Source organism: Silene latifolia, chromosome 4 (genome assembly GCF_048544455.1).
Source record: "Silene latifolia isolate original U9 population chromosome 4, ASM4854445v1, whole genome shotgun sequence".
NCBI lineage: Eukaryota > Viridiplantae > Streptophyta > Magnoliopsida > Caryophyllales > Caryophyllaceae > Silene > Silene latifolia.
This window is the reverse complement of record NC_133529.1, coordinates 89,178,850-89,198,507: the sequence shown is the minus strand read 5'-3', so window position 1 is coordinate 89,198,507 and position 19,658 is coordinate 89,178,850. Positions and strand designations below refer to the sequence as shown.

At 39.1% G+C, this 19,658-nt stretch overlaps 1 protein-coding gene across 1 annotated transcript; it reads left to right on the top strand.

Annotated features, from left to right (window-relative positions):
- The first annotated feature begins 4,939 nt into the window (after positions 1–4,939).
- Positions 4,940–10,284, top strand: LOC141653600 (MACPF domain-containing protein CAD1-like). The gene is made up of 7 exons (XM_074461427.1): positions 4,940–5,672; positions 7,414–7,652; positions 7,749–7,944; positions 8,033–8,110; positions 8,432–8,615; positions 8,723–8,886; positions 9,465–10,284. The coding sequence occupies exons 1-7, from the start codon at positions 5,412–5,414 to the stop codon at positions 10,092–10,094; spliced, it is 1,752 nt and encodes a 583-aa protein (XP_074317528.1). The 5' UTR covers positions 4,940–5,411; the 3' UTR covers positions 10,095–10,284.
- Positions 10,285–19,658: the final 9,374 nt, after the last annotated feature.

Genomic DNA, 19,658 nt, shown 5'->3' with positions numbered 1-19,658 from the left:
ATCCTACCTTTGGCATTGTCGTTTAGGTCACATAAACAAAAGACGCATTAAGAGACTTGCTTCATCAAAATTGCTCAAACCATTTGATTTTGAATCTTATGGTATATGCGAGTCTTGCCTTTTAGGCAAGATGACTCGTGCACCTTTTGCGGGAAAAGGGACACGAGCTAGTGAGGTTTTGGCTCTCATACATACGGATGTGTGTGGACCATTAACCATCATCGCTAGAGGAGGTTTTCACTACTTCATTACTTTTACTGATGACTTGAGTAGATATGAGTATGTCTACTTGATGAAGAACAAGAGTGAAGCTTTTGACAAGTTCAAGGAGTTTCAATATGAAGTAGAGAACCAATTGAATAAAGATTAAGACCCTACGATCCGATCGTGGTGGTGAATACCTAAATTCTGAATTTAATTCACACCTGAAAGATTGTGGTATAGTATCACAATGGACTCCTCCTGGCACACCACAATTAAATGGTGTGGCCGAAAGGAGAAACCGAACTTTATTAGATATGGTTCGGTCTATGATGAGTCTAACCGAGCTTCCTAGTTCATTTTGGGGTTTTGCCCTCTTGTCTGCAATATTTTCACTAAATCGAAGCCCGACTAAAGCGGCCGATAAGACTCCATATGAGATATGGACAGGGAAAGTCCCTCATTTGTCATCCATGCGTATATGGGGTTGCGAAGCGTACTTCAAGATCAAGTCTGACAATAAGCTTGCACCCAGGTATGACAAATGTCTTTTTGTAGGATATCCAAGGGAAACACGTGGCTATTACTTCTACAATAAACACGAGAACAAAGTGTTTGTGGCTCATGATGCTGTCTTCCTAGAAAAGGAGTTTATTTCTAGGAGACACAGTGGGAGAAAATTTGAACTTGACGAAGTTCGAGAGCCACAAACCGAGAATGGGGTAGAGGAGAACGTGGAGAATAGCATTCCCTCTTCCTCTGAAACGATAATTGTTCCTAGAAAGTCAAGTAGGATTTCTAATCCACCTGACCACTACCTTGGTAACATCGAAGAGGATGATGTTTTGTTACTTTTGGAAAGTGATGAACCCACTACCTACAAATCGGCCATGTCTAGTCCCGACTCCTCGCATTGGCTATAAGCCATGCGGTCCGAAATGGATTCCATGTACGAGAACCAAGTATGGGACTTGGTGGATTTACCTGAGGGAGTGCGACCCCTTCAGTGCAAATGGATATATAAAATTAAGCTCGGCGTGGATAAACAAATAGATGTTTACAAAGGTAGATTGGTGGTAAAATATTTCACCCAAGTTCATGGTTTACACTATGACGAAACCTTCGCTCCAGTCGCTATGCTTCGGTCCATTAGGATAATCTTAGCGGTTGCCGCATTTCATGATTATGAGATTTGGCAAATGGATGTCAAAACCGCCTTCTTGAATGGGATTCTAGAAAAGGAAGTGTACATGATACAACCTGAAGGTTTTGTGGATACATCTAACCCTAAGAAGGTGTGTAAGCTCAAGAAGTCCATATATTATCTTAAGCAAGCATCTAGGAGTTGGAATCATCGATTTGATCATGTTATTAAACAATATGGTTTCACTAGAAGTGTGGAAGAACCGTGTTTATACACGAAGTTTAGTGGGAGTAAGGTTGCATTCCTTGTCCTATATGTGGATGACATATTGCTCATCGGGAATGATGTTCCATCGCTCACTTCCGTTAAGGAGTGGCTAGGGAAACACTTCCAGATGAATGACTTGGGAGAGGCACAGCGAATCTTGGGTATCCGGATCTATAGGGATAGGTCCAAAAGGATACTAGCATTGAGTCAAGAAGCTTATATTGATAAAGTTCTTGACCGGTTCAATATGAAAGACTCCAAGAGAGGATTTCTACCTATGGGCCAAGGGATTACTTTGAGCAATCACAGTCTCCCTCTACCCCTAAGGAGATTGAACACATGAAGACCGTCCCTTATGCTTCCGTTGTTGGGTCTATCATTGTATGCTATGATTTGCACTCGTCCCGACGCTGCGTATGCCTTGAGCATGACAAGTCGTTATCAAGCCAAGCCTGGTGAGAGTCACTGGATAGCCGTAAAGAACATCCTTAAGTACTTGAGAAGGACTAAGGATTCGTTCTTAGTGTTTGGAGGAGAAACTGAGTTGCGTGTAAGAGGTTACACGGACGAAAGTTTCCAAACCGATCGAGATGATATGAAATTCCAATCCGGCTATGTGTTTATGCTAAATGGAGGAGCTGTTTGCTGGAAGAGCTTCAAGCAAAGCGTTACCGCGGATTCTACAACAGAGGCTGAGTACCTTGCAGCGTCTGAGGCTGCAAAGGAAGCTATTTGGATTAGGCAATTCATGGAGGGACTAGGAGTAGTCTATTCCGCCAAAGATCCGATTACTTTATATTGTGATAACCTAGGTTGCACGAAAACAGATACGGACACGGACACGCGACACGGCAGTTGAAAATTTTTAGGACACGTACTCGGCAAAAAAAAATCAATATACATATTAAAAAAAAATGAATTTGAAGAACATTATAACCAACATCTAAACTTTGGTCATTTAAAGGCCACAAAATCGTAAAATGACAATCAATATTAATGCCTTATACGTTAATCAACATGTCTTAATTAAAAACTACAAATTTCCAAATTACAAACCCAAATTTAAATAAGCATTCAAGTCTTACAAAATAAAATAAAAAGTATCAAATGTTCCAAATTACAAACCCAAATTCGAGTCTTACAATACTATTCGCCATAGTTATCAAACCGAATATTTTCCGCAAAATATATTAACATTAAAAGGCACCAGAAATAAGTTGGACAAACAATGCTCACCAAAAGCTGAAAAAAAAGGGAGTTCACGGATCATCCTTTGCACCATTGTAATTATTCATTAAACTGTTCTTTCGGTAAGTCGGAATAACAACTCAGTTATTCACTTCCGAAAATTACCCCTAAATGAAACAAACCCTAACTTCCGAAAAATCTACAATAATCTCCAAATTTAAAACCCCCAAATTTAATAACAACAACAATAATAATCATTATAACGATTGATTTTGATTAATTTGATTATTTAGAAACTTATTATTATGTATAATATATATAGAGATTAATATAGAAATAAAACATAGATTGAGAAATTAGGGGAAAATGAAAAAGCAAGATACATGGCGAGAGAGGTTGCCGATGGTGAAGGGAAGGCTGACGGTGGCCGGACTCAGGCGAGGGGAGGCTGGAAGGCGTCGCAATGCAAGAGAAACAAGGGGAGAAATGAGATGTAAGGGGAAAATGGAAAATGAGATGTCGTGATAATTGATAAAGTGAGATTTTGATTTCAAAACTGCTTATTTGGTGTGTCCATCGGACACGGGCCGTGTTCAACCATGTTGGACTGTGTCCGATACATTTTCTTTTAACATAAAAACCGGGGACACGGTTCAAGGCGTGTCCAGAACGTTTTTAGGCGTGTCCTACTTTAATTCCGCTGCGTATTTTATTAATCTAAAACGAACAGTCGAACGAACTGTTCCGTCTTAAATAGTACTTATTTTATATCAATTTGTGCTTTGTGTTTAATTTGACATAGCATATAGTTGATTTTGACGGTTTCCTACTTTTCCACAATAATTTGGTGCGACGCCTAATTGAAAGCTCGTTCACATCTTTCATCGATTTCCGAACCTTACAAATCGGTAGTAAACCCCATGACGTGCTCTCTTTGGAAAGCTGTGTGGGCGAGTCTCGTCGCTTCGCAATCCATAGTGAGTTGTCACAAAAAATCATAATTTTGTTCATCAAAAACACAATCAAGCCCATCTTTAAGCTGGGCAAGCCTCTAGAGGTGATCATGGGCTGGGTCGGGTCGGGTTTGGGCCGGGTCCAAGCATTAAATTAAGTCCACGTGTGCGGGTCGGGTGGGGCCGGGCTACAAGTGCAGGCCTATTTTTATCGGCCCAAACCCGGCCCGTGCGGGCTTAAAGCGGGCTTTCGGGCCGATTCGGGCCAATACGGACTAAATATTTTTCCTCTTGAAATAAGTTTAGAAATCTACATTATGAACTTAAATACTTTGTGTATTTATTATCAAAATTTTCGTATAGAATTATGTGATTTTTTTCGAGTATTGTCAATTAAAAAGTAGTAACCTAATGTAGCTTTTATGAACCGCTTGAGGTGACTCATAAAAACTAAATGCACAATTTTTAATAGTGTAATAATAATATATTTTAGTGCGGTGCTCACTCATGTATGTTGTTTTAGTTTTGTAATTGATTTGATATTTGTTGTTCTTTAGGCTCAAAAACATTGACTTAGCAAGCCGATAATGGTAAACAATTTATCGGCACTAGTGTAATACAAAATCATTAGCTCATTTTTTATAATATAAATACTTCTAACGGAAAATACTAAGCCTTATCAAACTAATACATGTAAACAAGTGACTACGGCTTATTTACAATACAACAATTAATTGGTTAATTATTTTACTAAATGCTTACTAACATTCCTTCAATTGTACATATTCGTAAATTTTCCATATGTTCGGGCCGGGCCGGGCCAAAATTCGGGCCGTAAAGGCGGCCCAAACCCGGCCCTATTATATTGAATTGGGCCATGGGCTTTTCGGGCCTAAAATCGAGGCCCAAGCCCGGAGAAAAATTGGGCTGGGCCGGGTCGGGCTAGCGGGCCTGGGCCATATGATCAGCTCTAGGGTAGGCTAGAGAAAAAAAAACCAAGGATCCAAGGATATAAAAAATCGGACGGGACCCATGACCCATTTAGATCTCTACGGTTATGAGGATGGTCCTACAGACGACTTTATACTAGACAAACATAGAGAAAGGGTCCCACAGTAGAGTTTGAGTGAGTCAAAGAAGACCATACAAGTCAATGTTTGTTTGGACATACTTTAGACTCACACAAATCCTAGACAGAGAAACATTATTTAGGGTTAAACAACAAAACAAAACAAAACAAAAAAAGTAATGAAGAAATAGTTAGTGGTACCCAGGGTTTGATCAAGATCTAATCCAATTCAGATATTGATTCATGAATTTGTTATATGATTTAGGTATCATTGAATTAATTTTCTCCTCTTTTGTTTGTTTTGCTAGGAATTTGAGTGTTCAAACTACCCAATTAAAAAATAAAAAGAGGGTAACTTTGAATTTTGTAATCTGGTTAAGGATTCATGTGGTAGTTTGAGATTAAGATCAAAACCCCCTTTATTTTTATCATAATTAGGGTTTCTTGGTATTTAATTTTAGGGTTTAGTATTAGTGGGTCAGCTTTAAATTAGGATGTTAATCAAGTTTGGTGGTTGATTTTTGTGGGTTTTGATGTTGATAAAGTATTGAAGTTTAATTTGGTGGGTTTTGGGAATAATTAGGGTTAGATGGATGGGAATAATGTAGCAGCTTTGCAGACAGCTGTGAATGCAATAGAAGCATTAGGGAGGGGATTTGATGTGAATTGTGATACAAGGTTGTTGTATTGCAAAGGGGTTGCTGGTTCTAGGATTGTTCAAATTGATGAAGAACCCACTTGGGATTTGAGGTTATATGGTCCTTTAGTTGTCCCAAATGTTCCTAGAGATATCAAGAATTCACCTGTCGTCCCTCGTCGTGAGAGTTATAATGTCTGCACTTTTGATGAGGTAATGCTCAAATCTTTCCGCCTTTTTTTTTTTTTGTTTTTTTTTTTTTTTTTGTAGTACTAGGTTGGTTATCTTTATCTTTGCTGCCTTATGATTACTGTGTTACATTGATTGCATAATTGGAGGATGATTGTGTTTACTCTTTGCATGTTTCATTAATAAAATCGGTGTGCTGTGTCACAATGCTGGGAGCTTAGGTAGAGCATTGATTTAGGCTCTTGATGATCTTGAATTATGTTGGCTCCACAAAGTGACTAATTGCATGTGAGTTGTGACTAGCATAGATTTACCAAGCGGAATTGGCTTAAGAACAACAACGTTACCAATGCCTCAAAGGCTCACTTTTACGATATTTTGACAAAAGAGTCCGTGGTTTTGGTCTGAAACTACCATGCAACTTGGGAAGTCTACTGCTGCTGGTTGGTCTTTCACAATGACTTGGATTTTTGAAGGTAACTCAGCTAGTTAGAGCAAAGGACTGAAAATCCATTTCAACCTACAAAGAGTAACATAAAATGGATTCATTCAAGGCTTGAGAGAGCAAGAATCAAGATTGATACTTTTCTAATGATCTCCGTGTAAAGTCTGGGACAATACCTCTTTTACGTTCTTTTTACCACATGGTGAGAGGAATATCAATTCACATGACTGATCAAAGCTGATGGGATGGTGTCAAAAGAACATTTGATTGCTCTTAGCTTCTATCCTATGGAAGTTAAAATTCGAGCTAGATGAACTGTGCCCTTACACGGGCGAAAATTTTTAGGATAGTATTTTCATATGCATTTTGGATTTTTGGTGGTAGGGGCTTTTATGGTTCGAACACAGTTCCATGAAAACAAGGGTATGAGAGCTTGTTAAGTGAAGCTGCTTTCAAAAGTCATTTGAGTTATCATGAATGACCATATCACTAGTACTACCGTACTGGTTTCCGTGGCGTGGTAACTAAAAATTGTTGCTTGTCATAACGTGAAGACTTATCATGATACAACCTAGTCTGAGACTTCAACTAGTACCCCCAGATACTTCTAATAAAGTCTGAGAAAGATAGCCCACATGATGATTCGTTTGTTAAAAATGAAGTTCGTAAAGTGTGAATGTTGGGTTTCTTTGTTATTGCAAGAGAATCTACAATTCTGATGAGCTTCAGTTGCGACTTGAAAGAAAGGTGCTTGAAAAAGGTCTAGATTAACTATTTATCATGTTTCCCTTTCTCTAGTCTTTTTCTTTCATTTAATTTTATGTGTGCAACTGGGTCATTGAGGGTTTCAAAGGATGATTCATGTCAGCCAACCCTAAATTACTTTGGGATAAGGCTTGGATGTTTTTGTATTCTCACTTTGTTTGGTGTAGGTTATCTTCCGTATAAATTTTACCTGGTTCATTCCGGATCCTTAACTCTATTTCGGTTTTTAAAAATCGTTTTAATCTTTTCTCTCGATTTAAATTTTAAGTTTTTATAAAAGAAAGACGGAATTCGATTTTAAAACCCCTAAGTTTACCTTGACTTTCCATTACATTTTCGTTCTTCCTTTTTGTTTTTCATCTTCCCTTTTTTTATTCGCATTTTGAGGCGTGCGTTCACCCATGGGCGGTTCGAAAGGATGATTCATGTCAGCCGACCCCAAATCATTTTGGGATTAAGGCTCTGATGTTGTTGTTGTTGTTGTGGTTGATGTCTAAGCAACTGATCATTTGCCATTCTGACTATCTGACAAATCGCGTGTTATATGTTAATCAGATGATTAGGCATTTCAATAATAAGGCTAATCTATCTGTGACGTATCCTCTTGGAAGCTTCAATTCAGCGTTCAGTTTTACGGGCTCAAAGCACATTGACTCTGCAGCCACTAAATCCTTATCAGTGGATGCATTTATCATTCCACTTGCCAAGGTTGAACTTAATATGGTTTCATTGGTACTACAAGACGATGTCACAAGGGCCATCCCTAATGTGTGGGACCCATCTTCTTTAGCCGGGTATGTGCTTTATAAATTAAGCTTATATTTGGCATAGAAAGATGAGTGCAGTGAATTCATATGATATGGCCCTGATTATAAGCTCTTAACTCGCAGTTTCATTGAAAATTTCGGGACACATGTTATTACGTCAGTTACAATCGGTGGTAAAGACGTGATTTACGTTAAGCAGCACCAGTCATCATCTTTATCAGCCACAGAGTTAAAAAGCTATGTTCGGGATATAGGAAATCTGAGGTTTATGGATATGGAGAGCCATACAAGTTCTGGTCCAATTAGAATGAAAGATAAGGTTGCTCTCTCATGATTTCTAATTTTTTTCCCTTCCTTGTGGTGATCATGATTCTGATCCTTGTTCTCGATTCACTGTTATTTGTTAGAGTGGTGATTCGGGCTTGTTCAACAGCCAAGGAATATATCCTCAACCAACAAGTGGCCCCTCTCTTAATGGAAAAGAAGTAAGTTGAAGTGTGGTGTCTCTCAATATCATGGTGTCCAATTTTGGTCGAGACATGATTGTTTAATTGTTCGTCGACGCTTGATCTCGGTCATTGCTCGATAAATGCACTAGTAGTAGCCTTAAAGACTTCGTTTAGTAATCGCAAATTCGGTTGTGACCCCGATTTAATACTACACTTCTTACTGGAAAAGATAAGGGTAAAAGTGTGTTGACTGTTGAACATGGAGCTTAGATAGGTCCTTTTTGCCATTTATGAAATTTATACGGCACATTTGACTGGTAAATCCCTATTGACATTTTGAAATTTTTACTAATGCAGGACATTACCGTCATTTTTAGGCGCAGGGGCGGTGATGATCTAGAGCAGAGTCACACACAATGGGCTAGGACTGTACAGTATTCTCCTGATATTATTGAAATGACGTTTTGCCCCATCTCTGATTTGATTAAAGACTCCGTGAGAAAAGAGCATCTCGCCCGTGCAATTAGTCTCTATCTGGAGTGTAAGCTTTTAGCCTACTCACAAAATCGAACTCAAAAAGTCCTTGGCAACTCTGAGCTATTAGCTTTCAATGTGCCGATCATTAAATTTCGGTTATCGTTATTGCAGACAAGCCTCAGATTGAGGAGCTAAGATACTTTCTGGAGTTTCAGATACCTCGAGTGTGGGCGCCTTTGCATGATAGGCTTCCAGGTCAGCAAAGAAAAGAACCTGTTTGTCCATCCATGCAGTTCAGCCTAATGGGTCAAAAGCTTTACATAAGCCAAGAACAGGTACTTCGCCATTAAATTTGCATGTTTTGTACCCAGTGAATGCCTTTCCTAGCTAGTGGGATATGGGTATTGCCGTATTTGTATGAGATCTGTGCTCAGACTCTCTCTACTCTCTTCATTAGGTCTTTTTGCTTAGTTAGATCCTTACTTTACCCAATTTCGTCATGACACTCTAAGGATATGATTATGAAATTTGTACCTGACACTTACCTGTCTGTAGTCAAGCGGCTTGTCTGAGTGTCTTAGAAAACTAGATGAAGAGACACCTATATGAAACACGCAGTACGGTTTTTCCCCAAAAAATGTCTGGGAGGCTTATCTGACAAAAGTAGACGAGGAGATACCTGTATGAAACACGCGCATGTTTCAATTTTACCCCTTGTGTCTCAGACGCCTCTGCACTTCATATTAGGACTCATAATATAATTTCTTTACTTAGTTCTGAAGACGTGTTTCCGTTCCCATATCCTTGTTGTAAGACAAGGTCTCCTTCTATCCTACGATTCTTATTGGGACTTTAACATGGTTTTTCTAGTTATCCATTCGGCCATTCCTACATTCCCATCTCATAAATACAGGTTTCTGTGGGTCGTAAACCTGTAACTGGACTGAGATTATGTTTAGAAGGAACGAAGCAAAACCGACTGAGCATACACATTCAACACCTGGCATCCCTTCCAAAAATCCTGCTTCCATACTGGGACACCCACGTGGCAATTGGTGCTCCAAAATGGCGGGGCCCAGAAGAACAAGATAGCCGGTGGTTCGAACCAGTGAAATGGAAGAACTTCTCTCACGTAAGCACCGCTCCAATAGAGAGCCCCGAGACTTTTGCAGGGGATCTTGCCGGGGTACATGTCGTCACGGGGGCTCAGCTTGGTGTATGGGAGTTTGGGTCAAGAAACGTCTTATACATGAAACTCTTGTACTCTAGGCTACCGGGATGCACAATACGAAGGTCTCTGTGGGATCATTCTCCCGCAGAGAAGCCCGCGAAAGTAGTTGGGCCAGAATCCCCTACTGGTGATTCAAGTTCCAGCTCATCAGTAAGTGGCAGCGGAAACAAGTTAGCCAAATTTGTAGACATGTCGGAAATAACTAAGGGTCCGGAAGATCTTCCGGGTCACTGGATAGTGACGGGAGGGAAACTTGGGGTGGAGAAAGGGAAGATAGTGTTGAGAGTCAAGTATTCATTGTTGAATTATTGACTTGTTTTAGTTTTATGGGAGGTTGTGCTTTAGGTGATGATTTTGTTGTGGGTTTTTACGCAGGTGAGTTCGTTCTCGTGTAACTTTGTAAACTGGTGATATGGGGATGTATGTGATTTTTTTTTTTCTCAATTTTTGTACTCGTCTCCTCAAGGTTATTATTGTAAAGTTTGTAGATGTTGATTTCACATCCACTGTGTTTACGAGGACTACTGAAATTCATCATACAACCTTGAACCCTTGCCATGTACCGCGTTAAAACCGTTCTATTTGAAAATATGGTATCAAATATCATACATTTATACACCTGTGAAATTCATTCATCTTTAATATAAGCCCATAAACTCCTCCCAATATTCAGGATAAGGTATTGACAAGGTTTTGGTCTAGTAATGAAGACTGAAGATTTATAGCTTGGTCACGATAAGCCACAAATTTGAATAATCACTCTGTAGTTTTAATATAGTACAATTGATCATTTCATTAAATATATAGTAGGAAATGATGTTACAAAAGCAGTTTTAACATTTTTTCATTCTAGTAAACTTCTTAAAAAGTCAATCATACTTTTATAGCATTAATCCCTAAAATTGATAATCCTCAATCAGCAAACCATTTTCGGCCAATTAGTCTTTGTTCAACAGTTTATAAAATCATTGCGAAAATTTTAGCAACTCGTCTCCGAAGTGTATTACATAAGGTTATACATCCGTATCAAGGTGCTTTTACACCTAATCGCTTTATTCAAGATAATATCCTTCTAGCGCATGAGATCTTTAACTCTTTTAAGCGTAAAAAAGGTAAAGGAGGATGGATTGCTATTAAACTTGATATGGAGAAAGTATATGATCGACTTGAATGGAACCTTTTTGAAGAGACTTTTACGCAAATGGGTTTTAATCTTACTTGGATTTCTTGGATTATGCAATGTATTAAAACTGTTTCTTTCTCGGTTCTTGTAAATGGAAGACTGGGGAACGTGTTCACACCTACTCGAGGTATTAGACATGGAGACCCACTTTCACCATATATTTTTATTATGTGTGCTGAGGTTTTAGCAAGATCTCTACAAAAGAATGACGATCTTAGTTTTAGTGATATTGGTATTAAAATTGGGCATGGATTGGAAAAAATTCCATTCCCGACTTTTGCGGATGACACTATCATTTTTGCTAAAGCCTCTAATCAGAGTTGTAGAACTATTAAATCTATTTTGGATAAATTTTGCATGATTTCTGGACAATTTGTAAATTTCGACCAATCGACTTTCCAGTGCACTAGAAATATTGACTGCTCACTTCGTGGGTCTTTTAGAGGTATTCTTGGTATGAACGAAGAAGCTCATTTGGGTAAGTACTTAGGTTGTCCTTTAAGTGACGGCAGAGTGACTAAAAATATGTTTGAAAATATTATTAATTCCTCTTGCGCTCAATTATCGAAATGGAAAGCGAATTCTGTATCGCAAGCAGGTAGACTGGTTCTTGTTAATGCTAACCTTGCCGCGAAGGGAACCTTTCAAATGCAAAGTTTCCTCCTTCCCTCAAGTATCCATAACAAGTTAGACAAAAATAATAGAGATTTTTTATGGAATAAGAATCCTTCACAACGTTCTTCTAATTTAATTGGTTGGCATAAAGTTTGTTTACCAAAGTCTCTTAGTGAATTAGGAATAAAACCCTCAGAATTAGCTAATAAAGCCCTCCAAATGAAACTTTTATGGAAAATTCTTATGAAAAAAGATAATATATGGGTCAAAGTGGTAACTAAGAAATATTTGAGAAATTGTTCACTTTTTGAACATAAGCCTAATTCAGTTTGCTCTTGGCAATGGCGTAAACTCATGAGTATTCGGGACATGTTTAGAAAGGGGTTGAGATGGCAGGTAGGTAATGGTAGCAATATCAAATTTTGGACTGACAATTGGGTTTTTTTCTTATCCTCTTGCTAGAAATATAGATGGTCATAGAAGCCTTGATTTAAATCTTTTGGTTAGAGATTTCGTAACCTCTGATAAACAATGGGATGTGAGTAAGTTATCAGATATAGTAAATAATGATATTTTTAACCAGATAGTTAATATTCCATTGCCGCACAATGATATTCCAGATACCCTTCTTTGGGGGTTGTCTGTGGATGGAAATTTCTCGACCAAAACAGCGACATGGTTAGCATAAGGCTTGTTCGATAGAAATATTGACAAATGTGAATTTTACTGGATTTGGAAACTAAATGTTCCTCCAAAATTGAAATTTTTTCTTTGGAAAACTTGTGTAGATGGTCTCCCTACGAAAAGTGGGGTTCTAAGAAATCATATAATTGTCTCCACCTCAATGTGTTTTGTGCAATTATCCAATTGAAGATAGAGATCATTTCTTATTCAATTGTTCCTTGATTGCATCAGTCATCCAAGACGTGAATATCATTATGGAGTGTAAACTGTGGGGTTTAACAGGAAAATTAAGCAAATTCTGAACTTAAGCAATTCTGATAGAATTCCAACAATGCAGTGATCTTGCAGATGAAAGGAAAAATAGCAAGTAATTCTTAAAATTCGTGAAATTTGGTGGTAAATACTATGATTATATAAACTTCAACTAATAAAAATTTGGAGTTTTGATTTTCAATCTAACTATTTTTAAAAATTCATTCAAGTCTGACAGCAATTTGAACTCTGACAGAAGTTCTGATGAATTTATGAACTGAAGGTTTGTTTTGGGGTCTTGGGATATATAATTACTCACTCAAATTTCCACAGAAGATCACAGAATAATCTGAGCAAATAATTTGAGAATTTAAATAAGAAAATCCACAGCAAAGCACAAGAATTCTCAGATTTAAACTCAACAACAATTAAATTCAACCACAGTAATGCACAGGTTTGATTCAATTGCCACAGGTTCTCAATCTCTAATCACAGCAATGCACAGATTAAAATTAAGCCTGACTTACAACTAAGCTAAGCACAAGTTGTGAAGATTTAATTCAGAGTAAATAACTCAGGTTTTTGGTTCAAAAGCAGTCTGAATGTTTCACTGTAGGCAATGCTCTTTAAATAGAGCTTGCTGGGAGTTGTTGCTCGGTTACATTTTGAATCCTAGGGCCAGGATTAAGCTAGTACATAAAGCTAAGGACAAATATCTTATAATGTGGGACTGATAATAGGGTAAAACTGAAAAAGCTAGGTGAAATAACAAGTAAAAATGCAGAAAAGTGGTCTGTCAGTCAACTGCCTTTGTCTTTGCTTGGTTAAGGCTTGAAGTTGCTTTGTGAAAGGTTGCAGCAACAGTCTAGAGTCTTAAAGAGGTTTTGTTTCATTCGGATTGTTGTTGAAATAAGCTCACTCTTGTTGGTTTGCTTTAGAGCCTTGTCTGAACAAAAATGGTAACCTGATAGTGACCTTTCTCCTAACCATTTCCACTTGACTTGTGACTGAATTGATGCTAAATTAAAGTGAACTAATGCCTGGACCCTGGATTTGATTCTCAGACTGGACTAAGCTTGATTAAGTGGTAATTTAGGTATCCCAACACTGGACCTGGTAAACCTCTTCATGACAGGTGGAGTTGATGTGGCAGCTGAGTCAGGATTGTTGCTGACCTGTGCCTTAGCTCCTGCTGCAACCTCCCCAGCTTGAGAGGAGCTTGACCTCGAGCTAGAGTCTTCTTCATCATCAGAATCCTCATAGTATGGACTCAGATCTCCAACATTAAAAGGTTTCATGTACACCATACTCACCACGAAGGTCAACCTGATAGGCATTAGGGCCAACCTTCTCAATGATCTCAAATGGACCTTCAGCTCTGGGCATTAATTTGTTTTTTCTTTTTGCTGGGAATCTCTCCTTCCTGAGGTGCAACCAGACTAGATCACCTGAGGCAAACTCCTCCTTCTTACCTGAACTCTTGAAATGCCTTTGATAGGTCATTTGTCTTCTCAATTTGCCTTCTTACTACAGCATGCAGTTTGATCATCTGTTCTATTATTTTCTTGGCATCATAGTTGAGCTCTTCTTTAGGGACACTTGAGAGGTCTAAGGGCATCCGAGGATTTACCCCACAGACTACTTCAAAGGGGCTGTGCCCTGTTGCAGAAGCTGGAGCTCTATTGAAGGCAAATTCAGCCTGTGACAATTTGATATCCCAATCCTTAAGAGACTTGTTGACAATACATCTTAGAATTCTTGCCAAGGTCCTGTTTGTTATTTTAGTTTGACCATCAGTTTGTGGATGGTGAGATGTACTGAATAGCAACCTAGTGTTTAGCAGCCTCCATAGAGTTTTCCAAAAGTAGCTCATAAACTTCACATCCCTGTTAGACACAATGGTTTTAGGGACACCATGGAGTCTGACTACCTCTTTCAGATAGAGCTCAGCAATGCTAGCAGCATCTTCAGTCTTCTTACAGGCTATGAAATGGGCCATTTTACTGAACCTATCAACCACAACCATAATGGCATCATTTCCCCTATGAGTTCTTGGCAAAGCCACCATGAAATCCATGCTAACATCATCTCATGGCTTGACTGGCACATGCAATGGGGTGTAGGGGCCTGCCTGGAATGAGCTCTTGACTTGTTGACATGCTAAACACCTTCTTAGGGCAATTCGGACATCCCCCAACATTTTAGGCCAATAGAATTGGTCCTGCAGAATCTCCACTGTTTTTTGTACTCCAAAATGCCCACCTAAGCCACTAGAATAAACTTCCTTGATCAACAGTTCCCTGTAGGAACCCTTAGGAACACAGAGCTTGATTCCCTTAAAGAGAAACCCTTCCTACAACTGATATTTGCTCCCATGAACCCTAGTTCCCTTTGTTAATAACTTCCAGTCTTCAAAGAAATTAGGATCATCCTTATACAATTCTTTCATGAATTCAAATCCCAGAACTCTTTGGCTTAGAACAGTTAACATAGAGTATCTCGTTGAGAGGGCATCAATAACCACATTCTGTTTTCCTTCCTTATATTTGCTGGAGAAGGTGAAGGACTGAAGGAACTCAACCCACTTTGCATGCCTATGACTCAATTTATGCTGGCTACTTATGTATTTCAAGGCCTCATGATCAGAATGCAACACAAAGGGTTTGGGTTTGAGATTGTGGCTCCAATGCATGAGAGCCCTAATAATTGCATAGAACTCCTTGTCATAAGTTGAGTAACTCAAATTAGCTCCATTGAGCTTCTCACTGAAGTAAGCCACTGGCTTCCTCTCCTGAATTAATACAGCTCCAATGACAAAACCACTGGCATCACATTCAACTTCAAACAAACAGTTGAAATCAAGTAATCTGAGTATAAGAGCTTCGCATAATAGTTTCTTGATCAGCCTGAAAGCTTGCAAGGCATTGCCAGTCCATTTGAACTCTCCTTTCATCATACACTCTGTGATAGGAGCAGCTAGGGCACTGAAGTTCTTTATGAATCTTCTGTAGAATGAAGCAAGGCCATGAAATCCTCTCACTTCTGTAATGGTTTTTGGCACATGCCAAGATTTAACAGCCTCAATCTTGTCTTGATCCACAGAGATACCTCGACCAGAGACAATGTACCCAAGGAACTTCACTTCTGATACAAGGAAGATACATTTCTCCAGCTTCCCAAACAGCTTATTCTTCCTCAGAATTTGGAACACAGTTTCAAGATGCCTTAAGTGTTCTTCTTTGGTGGTGCTGTAAATAAGTATGTCATCAAAGTATACCACAACAAACCTCCCCAAGCAAGGCCTTAACACCTCTGTCATCAATCTCATAAAGGTGCTAGGGGCATTAGATAGCCCAAATGACACAACTAGCCATTCGTAGAGCCATTGCTTTGTTTTGAAGGCTGTCTTCCATTCATCACCTTCTCTGATCCTGACTTGATAATATCCTTGCCTCAGATCAATTTTAGAAAATATCTGAGACCCACTCAGCTCATCTAGCATATCATCTAGCCTTGGTACTGGGAATCTGAATTTGACGGTTATGTTGTTTATGGCTCTACTGTCAATGCACATCCTCCATGAACCATCCTTCTTTGGGACTAAGAGTGCTGGCACAGCACATTTACTTAGAGATTCCTTCACAAAACCCTTAGTCATCAATTCTTCAATTTGTGTCTGTAATTCCTTAGTGGCAGTTGGATCACTTCTGTATGCAGGTCTGTTTGGGATTACAGATTCTGGTACTAGATCAATTTGATGCTCTATGCCCCTGAAGGGAGGCAGTCCACTAGGAAGTTCATCAGGAAACACATCTGAATATCCCTCCAACAATTTCTGAACCTCCATAGGAATTTGAGGTTTCTCAGCTTCTGAGATTTCTTTGGCCAGTAATATGAGAACTGGCTGTTCTTGTTTTAGCTCCTTTACCATTTCAGCTTCTGATAAGAACAAAACTCCATTGAGTCCATCAGTCACGCTAGGACTCCCATAGCTTTTCTGATTGGGAGGTAGAGGAGTTAGGGTTATCTTCCTACTACTCTGCTTAAATGTGTAGGTATTGTTCCTCCCATGGTGAGTTGTACTCTTGTCAAATTCCCATGGCCTGCCTACGAGCAAATGACAGGCATCCATAGGCACCACATCACAGAGCACCTCATCCTTGTAAACTTTTATAATGGAGAAAGAAATGAGACACTGCCTGTCTACCTTGACCTCAGCTCCTTTGTTCAACCATCTGAGCTTATAAGGGTGGGGATGGGTCTGAGTGTTCAGGTCAAGCTTCTCAACTAAGGTGATAGAAGCCACATTGGCGCAACTACCACTATCAATTATCAGGTTACAGACTCTCTCCTGAATGGTGCACCTACTTCTGAAAATTAATGACCTCTGATCCTCCTCAATGGGTGCTGGTTGTGAGTGCATCACTCTCCATAAAACCAAATTGTGGCCAGTGTTAGGGTGAGCCAACACAGCATCCTGATTAGGCTCCTCATCCACAGTCTCACTCTCAATAACCTCCTCCTGTTCATACTCCACTAGGCCATCTCTCTCACATTCTTCTACCTCTATGGCAGTCATGACTCTTTTAGAAGGACAATCCTTCCTAAAATGTCCATAGCCTTGGCATTGAAAGCATTTGATTCTGTTTCCTGTGGGGGCTTGGGTAGGCTTAGAGGTAGCAACAACTTTCCCTTTATCTGAGGTAGTTGGTGTTGTAGTTTTGAGGTGTCATTAAATCTTACACCAGTATAAGGTTTGAAAATAGGCTTAGTGTTTGGTTTGGGTGCAGCAGGTTTAGATCTCCCCATTTTTTCTACTCAAAGTGCTAGGTTAACTACATCATCATATGACCATAGTGGTTGCATCCTAACCTTAGGAGCAATGTTTTTATCAAGCCCTTCTAAAAACCTAGCAATCCTTTGCTCAGGCTTCTCATTAATCTCACATTGCAAAGTTAGTTGCTCAAATTACCTTAAATAAGTCTCAAGGGGTCTCTCATCCTGCCTAAGCTTAGACAACTTAATGAACAAATCCTGAGTGTAATCTTTGGTGACAAACTTATCCAATAATTTCTTTTTACGTTTGGACCAAGATTTAATAGGTTCCTTCCCTTCCCTTAATCTCTGGTGTTTAAGGTTATCATACCACAGTGAGGCATATCCCTTTAATGTCAACACAGCAACCTTACAAGCCCTAGCATCATTGTAGTTTTTATACTCAAATATCTTTTCAACATCCTTAATCCATTCTAGTAAGTCATCAGGGTTAAGACTACCAAAAAATCAGGAATTTCTACCTTTAGATGCTTGTCTGTTTGCTCAAGGGCCTCCTCTTGTGTCCTGATGCTCTCATCTGAATCTGAGTCATAATCCTCTTCATGATGTGAGTGTCCTCTTCCTGCTCCCATATGAAACCCTCTGGCCCCGCCTCTGCCTCTACCAGGTGGTCTTCTCCTTGGATCAGGGTTTGGGATCCTTTCCATGACAGCATTCATAGCATTAACCATCACATTGACAGTTCCTGTTAATTGTTCAATCATTGTTTCAATTCCTGCCATTCTCTCTTCACTCATGGTTATTTTTTGTGTTTTTAAAGTAGTTAGGGATAATGAACTAACTATTCTCTCAACCCAAGACTAACACAAAGGTGGAATTGTGTTATTAACCTGGCTCTTCGTACCAATTTGGAGTGTAAACTGTGGTGTTTAACATGAAAATTAAGCAAATTCTGAACTTAAGCAATTCTGATAGAATTCCAACAATGCACTGATCTTGCAGATGAAAGGAAATTAGCAAATGATTCTTAAAATTCATGAAATTTGGTGGTAAATACTAGGATTATATAAAATTCAACTGATAGAAATTTGGAGTTTTGATTTGCAATCTAACTATTTTTAAAAATTCATTCAAGTTTGACAGCAATTTGAACTCTGACAGAAGTTCTGATGAATTTATGAATTGAAGGTTTGTTTTGGGGTCTTGGGATATAATTACTCACTCAAATTTCCACAGAAGATCACAAGATAATCTAAGCAAATAATTTGAGAATTTAAATAAGAAAATCCACAGCAAAGCAGAGGAATTCTCAGATTTAAACTCAACAGCAATTAAATTCAACCACAGCAATGCACAGGTTTGATTCAATTGCCACAGGTTCTCAATCTCTAATCATAGAAATGCACAGATTAGAATTAAGCCTGACTTACAATTAAGCTAAGCACAAGTTGTGAAAACTTAATTCGGAGTAAATAACTCAGGTTTTTGTTTCAAAAGCAGTCTGAATGTTTCATTGCAGGCAATGCTCTTTAAATAGAGATTGCTGGGAGTTGTTGCTTGGTTACATTTTGGATCCTAGGGTCAGTATTAAGCTAGTACATAAAGCTAAGGACAAATATCTTACAATGTGGGACAGATAATAGGGTAAAACTGAAAAAGCTAGGTGAAATAACAAGTAAAAATGCAGAAAAGTGGCCTGTTAGTCAACTGCCTTTGTCTTTGCTTGGTGAAGGCTTGAAGTTACTTTGTGAAAGGTTGCAGCAACTGTCTAGAGTCTTAAAGAGGATTTATTTCATCCGGATTGTTGTTGACATAAGCTCACTCTTGTTAGTTTGCTTTAGAGCCTTGTCTGAACAAAAATGGTAACCTGTGGACATGGGCCACCCGCGCCGCGTGCACCCGCGTGTTGGTTTCGAGGTGGCGGCACTTATCCACGGAACCTTGGTTTGCCAAAGCATGTCATGGGCCGTTACCGATTTGTGAGGCATTGAAACCAGTGAAAGGTTGAATAAGCCTGCATTTGTGGACTCGCCACCAATTTATTGTGGAAAAATTGGAAACCGTTCGAATACCTCGTGCCATGTCAAGACACAAAGTAATGACATGAACACTAAGAACTCGTTACCCTTAGCATTCCATGTCTAGAATGACTCTCGTGATGCCAATGAACACTGTGGACAATGCCCGCGGGAACTGCGTCCGCGGGATCCACACTAGGCATAATCGACTCGAGGTTCTTTCGAATCGAATTAAGACAAATTAGAGTCGCCACCAAGTTTTATGGGAACTTGGAACCGTTCAAGTCAACTTTACACCTTTCATCGAAAAGCATAAAGCCAATCGACTACGAGTGATTAAAGATAAAG

Coding starts and splice junctions, on each gene's coding strand:
- LOC141653600 (XM_074461427.1), top strand. CDS start 5,412: ATGGATGGGAATAATGTAGCAGCTTTGCAGACAGCTGTGAATGCAATA. Junction 7,945..8,032: donor CAATTAGAATGAAAGATAAG/GTTGCTCTCTCA, acceptor GTTATTTGTTAG/AGTGGTGATTCGGGCTTGTT. Junction 8,887..9,464: donor TTTACATAAGCCAAGAACAG/GTACTTCGCCAT, acceptor TCATAAATACAG/GTTTCTGTGGGTCGTAAACC.